Source organism: Megalobrama amblycephala, linkage group LG7 (genome assembly GCF_018812025.1).
Source record: "Megalobrama amblycephala isolate DHTTF-2021 linkage group LG7, ASM1881202v1, whole genome shotgun sequence".
Taxonomy (NCBI): Eukaryota; Metazoa; Chordata; class Actinopteri; order Cypriniformes; family Xenocyprididae; genus Megalobrama; species Megalobrama amblycephala.
The window spans coordinates 32,519,784-32,532,242 of record NC_063050.1 but is presented as its reverse complement, the minus strand read 5'-3'; the positions used below and the strand labels follow the sequence as shown (position 1 = coordinate 32,532,242).

Genomic DNA, 12,459 nt, shown 5'->3' with positions numbered 1-12,459 from the left:
GAGAATAACCAGGAAAATTTACATTCGTTATAGAAAGTTCCATGACATTACTTTTTGCATTTTATTACACCTTTTTCAAGGCCTGGAAATTACATTTTTAAACAAAATACCAAGATATTTAAATGTTTTCCATGATTGTGTAAATTTTTTTTATTCATCATTGCAGTTGTTCATCAAATTAATAGTGCTATAGCTGGACATATATTCAGATGCCTGCAGTAGTCAAATGTATTTTGCACAATTTTAATGAGCCAATCCAGGAGTCTGGATCACAGGGGTGGAGGTGTGCTGTAGAGTAAAAGTAAAGTGTGCCAGAATGTAGTAGCCTAGTACTGAGAAGAAGTATGCAAATTATGTTCATCATTGATTTGTTGATGGTATTTGAGTCATTACTTGAATTCCTTTAGTGAATTTGTTTGTCTAAAACAACACAGATAGCACATGCAAATAAAGGAAGCACAATATGTCTATGTGCAAAATATATTTTTCAATATGTACTATCAAAACTCATGTGAGTTTCTCTAAATTACAACATTTGTGAGTACTCATATTAGCTCTGTTCCCAAAGTGTGTAAAGCTGCCCTTGGAGTCATAACTGGGTACTGAAAAGTACTGATGGAAAAATACCACACCTATTTTATCCAATTAATGTGTGTGCTATGTATTGTTTGTGCTTATTAACTTTGTCTTTAGCTTATCAATAAGCTAAAACTCTGGGAATCAACTGTGAGCCTTAAGCCGAATTCAGACTGCACGATTTTAGCCCCGATTTTGGCTCGCCGACAAGTTTTGGGAAATCGCCGACAAATGCCTGAAATCACAGGCAAATCGGTGCTCGTTCACGCAAGTGACAATCACGAAGTGTGAATGAGCAAAGACGCGATCTGAGAGACCAAATATATAATATATAAATATATAATATATATATATATATATATATATATATAAACCAAAATATCAGCAAGCATGGCTTCGTACATAAACATTACAATTCTATCAAACAGAAACAAAGCACAAACCTTTGCTTGACCATCAACAGCAGCACATTGAAAAGTTATGTATTTACCTCCAACTCTCATTGCAGAACACACAATCCACAGTCTCCCCAACCATTTCCTCCTCCATATTCTTTTTTTCTTTTTCTTATATTCGCTGCAAATCAGCGCACCGGCAATTCATATTGCAAGCTTCTTGCGGGCTACCGTTTTTAATAATAATAATAACGCCGGTCTTGCACGCATGATATCGCGTTGTTTCCTTGTCACATCTTGCGTGTGTTTGGTTGTGAAACGTAGTTTGCATGCCAGACAGAGTTGTCGGCGATTCTTCCTATTGTAACACAGCAGCGACTGAATGCTGGCCAAGATAGTCATGCAGTGTGAAAAGAACAGTGACCCGACTGCTTTGAAAATCGTGCAGTCTGAACTCGGCTTTAGTCAAGTCTCACTTCACTTGAGGACGGCTAATTGTGTGGGGTATGTGTGTGTGTTATTAATGGAGTGCTGCCCATAAAGAGTGTTCCAAATATGTCACTATCTTCAGCTCATTAGTCTTTGCAACAGTCTATGTGTATGTGTGAGATGGGTTGATTTATACCTGGATGGCCTCCTCCAGTCTGTAGTTCTGAGAGGTCTTAAGGAAGGTGGTGACCTGCTGAGGACTGAACTGGCACAGTAGATCCACTAACAACTCATGAAGATCTGAGCCCAATCTTAGGGCAGTCTGTGGATTCGAACCCTCTCTGGAACTGTTACAGAAAGAGAAAACCATAAATCACCTGGAATAAACCTAGAAACCATCACAAAACACTGAGAAAAAAAAATATTTTTAAATAATCATGATGTCATGTTACAAAATGGTCGTATATTTGATTCAATAGACTACAGCTTTAAGCACCACTTTCCAGATGTACTTCTACACACAGAACATAAGAGCAGACTGCTCAAGGCAACGGCTCTCATAAAAACCTTCAACAGTCCTTCAAAGCAAGCTTCTGCTTATTGATGTTTAAGACTACTGGCTTAAATGCGCCGAGAACAAGATCAACAGCCAGACCAAACCAAGGACAAAACAGACCTTAAAGACTAAAGCATGAACATACTACTGACTACAGAGAAGGGGAGAGGAGAGAGAGCAGAGTCTTTCATTTGTAAGGCATATAACTTACTGGCCTTACCAATAATTCACATTAACTATAATAGCATTTTATTTAATATATAAATAATATAGAGTAGAGCTTTATTGTCATTGTAAGCAATGAAATTACACACCCATTCAAAAGTTTGAGATAAGTAACTCTTTTTTTTTTTTTTTTTTAAGACGTATCTTCTGCTGACCAAGGCTGCTATAATCTTTTAATATAACTTATAAGGTTATAATATTATATTTTAAGGTTATATTATAACCTTATAATAATAATAATAATAATAATAATAATAATAAAAAAAACTTGCAGTTTCAGCGATTTTTTGACCAAGTCGCCTTGCCATAATAATTGCCATAACCATCTAATCTACACAGACCTTAATATATGGCTTAGTTATGAGATGATCAACAATATTTGCTTCACCTATGACTGGTATTTATACACACACACAAAACTCACTCTTAAGAATATCTAAAAAAGAAACCCCCTTTCATAAACCTACAAACGTAAATGATGCGTCATTTGTGCATCTCCCTTCTTGATTCCCCCCAAGCACCCCCCCCCCACCCCCACTCCATTTCTCTTTCTCTCCCAATCAAGTTGTCATGTAGAGTGGTTTTCTCAGAGCTCAATCATAGCCAAGCTCTCAAATCAAAGCCCAATCAGCCAACATCAGCTCCTGCTGTATGAGGCATATGACATAACACATTCTCTTCACATGTGAGATGTACTGTTCTAGTCTGGTATGACACTATCTTAAAACTTAAAAAAGCTTGTGAGAATGAAGGATGACATTTTTAAAGTGCATGAAGTGGTAAAAATCAAAGAACATAAAAATGATGCATTCTGAAAATGCACAGTTGAATTAGGACCAAACAAAGCAGCATACACATCTAGTTCCAGGCAGATATTTTCTTATCAAAGCGACAGTGAATGCAGTTTGTTTTTGTAAATACTAGAGCACATATCTGTACTAAAGATAAAAAAATCTGTCATCGTTTCATCACCCTAATGTTGTTCCAAATATGCATGACTTTCTTTCCTATGTGGAACACAAGAGAAGATATTTTCAAGAATGTTTATGACCATACAGTACAGGACAATTAATTATCTTGTTTGTTTGTATACATATATATATATATATATATATATATATATATATATATATATATATATATATATATATATATATATATATATATAAACTACGCCCCTGTATAGGTATATATATATATACACATACAGTGGGTATGGAAAGTATTCAGACCCCCTTAAATTTTTCAAGAAAACCAGGCACTGCTCATCACCTGTCCAATACAGTCCCAACAGTGAAGCATGGTGGTGGCAGCATCATGCTGTGAGGGTGTTTTTCAGCTGCAGGGACAGGACGACTGGTTGCAATCGAGGCAAAGATGAATGCGGCCAAGTACAGGGATATGCTGGATGAAAACCTTCTCCAGAGCGCTCAGGACCTCAGACTGGGCCGAAGGTTTACCTTCCAACAAGACAATGACCCTAAGCACACAGCTAAAATAACGAAGGAGTGGCTTCACAACAACTCAGTGACTGTTCTTGAATGGCCCAGCCAGAGCCCTGACTTAAACCCAATTGAGCATCTCTGGAGAAACATAAAATGGCTGTACACCAACGTTTTTCCATCCAACCTGACAGAACTGGAGAGGATCTGCAAGGAGGAATGGCAGAGGATCCCCAAATCCAGGGGTGAAAAACTTGTTGCATCTCTACCAAAAAGACCCATGGCTGTATTAGATTAAAAGGGTGCTTCTACTAAATACTGAGCAAAGGGTCTGAATACTTAGGACCATGTGATATTTCAGTTTTTCTTTTTTAATAAATCTGCAAAAATGTCAACAATTCTGTGTTTTTCTGTCAATATGGGGTGCTGTGTGTACATTAATGAGGAAAAAAAATGAACTTAAATGATTTTAGCAAATGGCTGCAATATAACAGAGTGAAAAATTTAAGGGGGTCTGAATACTTTCCGTACCCACTGTATATATATATATAAAAACCTGACCACTTCTGCTAGAAATCTTATAATGGACCATGGTTTGATCTTCCATCAGGACAATGATCCAAAACAAACATCAAAAATCAACACAAAAATGGGTCACTGAGCACAAATTGAAGTTTCTGCCATGGCCATTCCAGTTACCCGACCTGAACCCTATAGAAAATGAGTGGGGTGAACTGAAGAGGAGAGTGTATCGACATGGACTTGGGAATTGAAGGAAGTGGAGGCATTCTCTATAGAGGAATGGTTTCTGATTTCTTTTCAAGTGTTACCCAAACTCATCAGGCATTATTAGATGACTGTTATCTTGGCAAAAGGAAGTTGAAAAAAGTATTGAATAAAAGGGTTCTATTAATTGTGGCCAACATGTATTGGAGAAAAACATTTACTTCATAAAGATTTTCAATTGTTGTACTTCAATGAATGGGTAGATTTCTGTGATTTTTATTAATAAAAGATCAAAAGGATTAACAATGCAGATATATTTTCATTGGCTTCTTTATTCATACTTACCAAGGGTGCCAATAATTCTGACCATGACTGTAGGATATTTTTTGTCACTGTGCATTCATTTTTTTCAAAGTAAATTTTGTACATAGCCTGTAAAATGTATGTTATTACACATGGAAAATATATATATCATACATGTTGGTGAATTGCCAATAAATAAAACTGTGTCATAAATTATTAAATCAAATGTTTTTAACCATTTTAAAAATGTAAATCATTCACATATTGTCCTTTATTTAACTGAAGTCATATTTTTCTAAGGCTGCATTATACAGATGCTTTCTTCAATTTACAATTGATAGATTATTAGTTTTATCTCAATCTAATTTTGCCTAGAGGAATAAATCTTAAGTTAAAAGTGGCACAGCATATGTCATTCTCCTGGAAGTGTTACATTTAAAGTTTCTGCCAGAAGGTACTGTCACAGATTAGACTTTTATTTTTTATGGTGAAGTCTGTAGTGTGTCCTTAACTTTTACTGATTTCATCACTACAAGAGTCCTAGAGTGCCTGCATCAGGAAAAGAGGTCTTTATTTATACAATCTAACCTAAATGAACTCTGTTGTCCGAGGTGAGGCTCTGTGACAAATTGAGATGGGAAGTTTCTAAGGACGGAAGGATCAAGAGGAGAAACGTGCTTTGAGGCCTGGCCTGAGAGGAGACAGCAGTCACATAGGGAGGACACAACAAATTCAGATTTTTTTTCCACAGATGCCCCTGAGGTGCCATATGTTCTATAAAGGTCACCGTAGGTCAGCTACGGCAAAAACACAGTTGTAGCTCTGAGGGTCTGCCATGCTGCAGAAATGAGCAAGCATTGATGTGTGGCTGTGTCTGAAACTAAAGCAGATGTAAAATGGGGTGAATATGTAACAATAAAATCTAGATTTATACCTTTTCAGCAATAATGCACAAAACGCAAGGGGTGCTGCTAGGGTGTTAGGGTCAATATTAGATGCAGTTGAGGCTGCATCAATATTGGTGTTCTGGGTGATTTTAAATTAAAGTCAAGATTAATCACTCAGTCTCCCAGTTGAGTCCCCCTGACTGGTCTGCAGCTATGCAGCCCCATACATAAACTGCGATGCACTGTGTATTCTGACACCTTTCTATCAGAACCAGCATTCTTGAGCTACAGTAGCTTGTCTGTTAAATCGGACCACACGGGCCAGCCTTCGCTCCCCACGTGCATCAATGAGCCTTGGCCACACATGACCCTGTCGCTAGCTCAACACTGTTCCTTCCTTGGACCACTTTTGATAGATACTGACCACTGCAGAATAGGAACACCCCACAAAAGCTGCAGTTTTGGAGATGCTCTGACCCAGTCGTCTAGCCATTACAATTTGGCCCTTGTCACTCAAACTCGCTCATTTTTCCTGCTTCTAACACATCAGCTTTGAGGACAAAATGTTCACTTGCTGCCTAATATATCCCACCCACTAACAGGTGCCATGATGAAGAGATAATCAGTGTTATTCACTTCACCTGTCAGTGGTCATGATGTTATGCCTGATCTATATATATATATATATATATATATATATATATATATATATATATATATATATATATATATATATATATATATATATATATATATATATATATATATATATAAAACACTACACTAAATTCAGTTGCTTAAAACGCTACAAATGAATTTAGGCATCATATCATGTACAGCAGTGTTTTTCAATGCTCTGCACATTTTTTATGTATCCCTTATTTAACGCACCTGATTCAGATCATCAGCTCGTTAGGAGAGAGCTCCATGAACTGAACTGTGTGTGTCAAATAAGAGAAACATACAAAATGTGCAGAGCAGTGGGCCCTGAGGACTGGAATTGAGAACCACTGATGAACAGAAAAAAAAAAAAAATATATGGGATATGAGAATGTACAATTAACTCTCTAATATCAGTCACTGTGGTACAGATATATTGTGTGAAATACTGTATGTAAGGATATATCTTTAATATTGTGGTCTCCATATACTGTACGTATGGGATAGGTCTATGGGATTTTTTTTGGGAAATTTTATCGTCCAACAGGTGAAAATTACAAGAATGATAGCGGAAAATTTATTTTCAAATTAAAACTAAATCTGATTTTTCCACCTTTCATCCAATCAGAAAATCTCACAGATACATACTGCCATTATCTGCCCGTAAACATCAGTTCAGCAGTGAAAAGACTACTGTACTGTCAGTTTGTCCTCCTTTCTGTTTTTAACTGAAGGCAGTCAACAGCAGCATGTACAAAAATCACTACAGATACTGATCTTAATCCTTGAGACCAGTTTATCACAGGCAGAAGAAGAAAGACACAAGCTAAAATGTGGGGGCCGGGCGTAACGGACTCCAGGACAATAAAAAAGGGTACAAGAAATAAAATACTTGGTCAAGAGAAATGTATGTGTGGGAGAGGTCATTTGAGAAGAGAGATAAAGGAACAATGTTTGAGACTGAAATTTCATTTTAGGGTGAACTAACCCTTTAAGTAGCGTGCGAGGTTAACATTCATACTACATGCGTACTGCGCCCGAGCGCACCTCTTCAAGCAGGCATGGTACGGAGCAGTCACACTAGTCAAACGAACCAGATTTTGGGTGTCAAATCTGCTCGGGCATGGTTCAGATCGCCTAGTGTGAGTACACCCTAAGTGTGGGCCAGCCTTTAGATATATTGAATGGTCTCTTCTTTCACATTTCCTCACTCTTTAGTTTTCATACGTCTCTAATAAACTGTTGTAAGGACAAAAAATATATAGTTTAAGTTAATTTAAAAATATATACTTTAGTTTAAAAATGCAAACTACAAAGTTTTATATAGCCAATAAATTTTGTAGTTCACCTGCCATTTGCAGGTGAGGCAAGGATAGTAAGGAAACAAAAAGAGAATGAATGCTAAAAGGTGATAGTGTTTCTCCATTTGCCTTGGAGAGAGATCTATGATGTGTGACACTTTAAATGCACACCATCACTCTATTACAAAAAAAAAAAAAAAATGACAGAGAGTAGATAAGTAAAATGAAACAAAACTGCAGAAGAGAGACAGTGTCGCAGAGGGTACTGCTATTATTACCTGGGGTCCAGGAGGCACTTCAGAAACTGGAACACCAAATAGTCATCCTGCAGACACAGAACACAGAGAGCTCAACATCAAAATATGATTCACTTTCAAATGGATTGCAGTCATGTAGAAGCACAGCCTTGGGATCTTGTATCAATATATTGCAAATACTGTTCATTTGCTTTAAATACTACATAAGAGGGTTTACTATAGTGCAGGCAGATGAAGCCATATACGTGTCTTACAGATGAAACGTTTGAAATGAGATATCGCGTACATCAGACATTTTAGTGTCCAAGCACGCACTACAAAAATCAAACTTGTGGCCTTTGATGTTTTAGCCTTCAACAAGAAGTCACAGATTGCAGTGCATCTCTGTTGCAGACACTGCTGCCATGTAGGGCAGGCACATGTTAGACTCTAGTTGTAATGGGCACATGTAAGACTAGTTAGAAGTTGCATACATTTGAATTATGAGCTGTCTTAAAGAAAGTAAAAAACAAACAAACAAACAAAAAAAACACTTGTAAGTGTAGCCTAAGCAGTTTATGCAACTGGCCCAACATTCCAAAGGTGTACCAATTTCAGTACCATAGCAAAAACTGTTGGAACTATTTCACTATTTTATTTGAAAATAAAATATTAATTAAATTCAATGAGTTTGTTTTTTATTATGATAATAATTATAAGAAAATAATACATTTAAACAGCATGTAGCCTTCAAATGTTTATAAGTAAACATTGTTTATAAAAAGATCAAGCGAAAAATTTGTAATAAAATGAAGGATAAAGAAACGCATTCAAGTTACATAGAACAAGTGGCAGGTCTATTAGTTTGCATTTACTTAATGCACAGCTATTTTGACATACAGTATCAGATGTTTTGTCCCATCTGGTATATCACCATCAAACGTTGCAATTTCAGATTCAAATCACACATTTAAATACAGTTGTAAATGGAGAAAATTTGCAGTGTAGTGAGCAGCATGAAAAACAAAACTTTTATTCAGGTTGTGTGGTTATAAACAGATTGATAATCACTTCCTTTATAATCACTGACGCTGTCAATTCTGTGCTTGCTCACTGAGATCTAAAACTCCCACTATAATCAAAAAAATCTGTCTACACTGCACTCTCTTATTTGAATCATGCTTACACATTGTTGGTAATAATGAAAGGATTCACGAGCATGCAGAACTCTAAAGTGTGCGGTGAAAAATCTCCGGTGTTGAGTAAATTCTGACTAACTTAACTTTGATTGGCCATTGCGATCACATGCTCAAAAGATAAGTCTGTGATTGGCTACAATGATCAACGCTTCAAAAACACATTGTAAAAAGAAACCTTTGATGCTCTTCACAGAGCGCTTACACAGATACACACAGGAGCTTTTGAAAGCAGCAGGTACCGAGAACTCATATACCCAGAACTCTGTACTACAGGTATGGCGGAAATGCTGGCATCGTCACATTTTTAAAATTTCAGTACCGACTTGGTACCAAAGAACCAGTACTTTTGACAACTCTAGCTATGAAACTAAGTTTGCGTGAGAATACATTGCAGCTACTCTGTGTGATTGGCTTAAACAGAGACAATCTGTTTACACTAACATGGAATTTGGAGCCACACCAGCTCATCAAGTGGAGCAGATTAAACACTTCATCATACCTTCAATAATGCATTTTCCACTTCCACTTAGCATTAAGTGTAAGAGTTACTTTTGTTGTAGGCTAGTTCATCTGAGATAACTGGAAAGTTTGAAAGCAGAACATCATTTTCATCTCCAAAAACATAAAATGTTTAACCCTGAGCATGTCATGGATTTGGCCTATGTGATTAAAAATCTGCTCAGTTTTACCATTATTATTCTTGTCATCGTCATTTCCATCACTTTGCCAAATTCTCCAGACTTTAATGAACTACAAATCATTAAAACAGCATTAATGTTATTCTCACACTAGTCTTTGACTGTGAAAAAAAAAAACCTTAACACTTAAAACCCTCATTCCCCTCGTATCTTCTTCTCATCGGCACATATGTTTGCACAAGCAAGCTTTTCAATTAGCACCTTTCTGACAGTGTGCGAGAGATAACGCAAACCCAATTACACACAGCACTGCAGATAGAGCCTAATCCATTTACTGACACACACACACGTCGGCCTCAGGGGGGCCTCTTCTCTCTCACAGACATTCACTGACACTATCTTAAGATGAGTGAATAGGAGCGGATACAATGCACATAAACATTAACACACACAACAAAGGGGAATCAAACACACAATACAACAGTGACAGGCACCTTTAGAAATGCTTTTCTTAACAGTCCAGTCTGTCGAAAGAAAAATTGTGTGTGTACGTGATAGAGTGCATTATATTGTAACTGAAAGTAAATGCAATCAGAAAACAGTATAGGGCAGATTCTATCCTTCATTTCAATGTGTCTGGAACATGTGTGCTAAAGGGATAGTGGAGCTTTTAATATATATTTTTTGGCCTTATTTCAGTGACTTAACTTTTTTGTTTTTTCAATAACCACGCATAAACGTTATTCCTTCAAAAACACAAACATGTACTTACATGTTCCTCACATATTATGGTAGCCAAGTTTGTGCTGAATACAGTGCAATGACACTTTTTCCATTAATATGTTTATGAACAACTGAAAAAAGCACAAATGTCAGGGCATGTCAAAACTTCTCCAAGGCCCCAAATCAGCCTCAGACTCCAGAGGGTTAAACACTCCCATAAAGCCAATTTCAAGTCAACATAGAGACCGTTGACATACAGCAATGTTGCATACCTGCAGAGATGTGATGATAGACTGCACCTCATCTGCAAAGTGCACCGCCACCAGCTCTGCTGTCTTAGCCGAGTTAATGCTAACCAAATCCTGCAACAGAAAAAACAATTAGAAGAACCAATGAGAATTCATAAAATCAGGTTTCACTAGAGTAATCTTTACAGTATAGTGGGGTCCAAACGACTACTAGTGAAAAAACATCCTTTTTTTAAATAAATTCTTCTTTGTTACAAATAATTAGGGCTGTCGATTCAATGCGTTAACTTTATTAATTAGTTCTGAGGAAAAATAACGTGTTAAAATTATTAACACATTTAACGCACTTGCCCCACCCCAGACCTACGTAGCTTATCTTACATTTCATAAAGTTGATTGGTGACGAACATGAGGCAGGGCAACAACTCACTGCGTGATACAGCCTATAGAATAAAGTTAGAATGCCCCTAAAATTCAAGATATCTGGGAAAAAATGCCCCTGTATGAGTTGTTGTCTCATATTTATATCATGATATAGTTAAGCAATATCACATGAGTAACGAGCACAATATTACACAAGTGCTGTTTTTGTCCCAAATTGCACGAGTGCAAAAGTGCTATTTTACTATTTTATTTGAAAATAAAATAATTAAATTCAATGTTTATTTTTTTATGATGATAATAATTGTGATATTGATAAAATGTGATATAGATTTTATACAACAGTTTAATAAATAAGAAGCTAAAAAATGTAGACACAATATTGTCTGCTTTTTCTCAATTTTGCCAAGGAAAATATTACCTATAAAGCCAGAGCAGAACTGTTGTTGTGCATCTCCAAGCAACACACAGCAGTATTTCTTTTCTGAATGAATCCGTTTTTTGAGCGAATCAATCGGGGGAACCAACGATTCAATGGCTCATTCATAAAGAGAGACATTTACTTCATTTCTGAATGAATTAGCTGTTTGAACCAATCAAAAATCAAAATATTTCATATTTCCATATTAAAAAAAACAAAACAATTAAAAGGTATACTTCACACAAAAATGAAAATTCTGTCATCATTTACTCATCCTCATGGCCATTGAAGCCTAAAAGTTTGTGTAATAAATTCTATGTTGAATCAAATTTATAAAAAAAAAAAGCTAAAACTTTTTCTACTTTTTGTAATGTCTATTTAATGCTATTTTTAATGCTATTTTGATCATAGCACAACAATGACTTTAAATTATATTTTGGGGTAATTTCTCAGCCAAATTTGATATGTGATTAATTTAAGATTAATTAGATTAATTAATTGCAACATTGCATAATTAAAATTTTAATTACTTGACAGCCTTACAAATAATATTATTGCCATGATTGATATACTCACATTTTAACATGATTTTTCTAAAACATGATGCATGAATAATCAATTGAAACTAATTTGCTTCTGTCCAGTAAGTGTTCATCTTAAAATATTACAAACAATGTCAAATTTATTTGTATGTTTACTTTATAAAAACCAGTAACAGTTGCCCCACAAAAAGTACCACAAGGTTTTTGAATTATACTAAAAGGCCTTTTACTTTAGTAAAAATCCAATCATCATTTTCATTTATCCTTTATTTTATGTTTCACATTTCTATTTCTAAAAAGAAAAAGAAAAAAAACTACTTATTTCCAAGTTTAAACCCAGATTTTCAATGTGAACTCAGACTCAACTGAAAGGCTGTCAAACGATGCAGTGGCATCGACTGATTTTAGTGCTCTCAATTTTAACAATCGGAGGAAGTCATTTGGACAAAGACCATTGACTGAACAAGATGAGAGAGAGAGAGCAGGGCCTGATGAGATTAGGTCCTGAAATTAGCTTTCTGAAGCTTGAGCTCTCTCTACCTGGAGTGTGCTCTAGAGGAGGAATCATTTG

General features: G+C 36.0%; 1 protein-coding gene across 2 annotated transcripts in view; it reads right to left on the bottom strand.

Annotated features, from left to right (window-relative positions):
- Window positions 1–12,459, bottom strand: part of vps8 (VPS8 subunit of CORVET complex) — a 140,597-nt gene that overhangs the window by 58,890 nt on the left and 69,248 nt on the right. For both annotated transcript variants that reach the window (XM_048197107.1, XM_048197108.1), the window contains 3 exons: window positions 10,569–10,658; window positions 7,779–7,825; window positions 1,597–1,747 (listed from right to left, as the gene is read on the bottom strand). In XM_048197107.1, coding sequence (XP_048053064.1) covers window positions 1,597–1,747; window positions 7,779–7,825; window positions 10,569–10,658 — 288 coding nt within the window. The remainder of the gene's footprint in view (window positions 1–1,596; window positions 1,748–7,778; window positions 7,826–10,568; window positions 10,659–12,459) is intronic.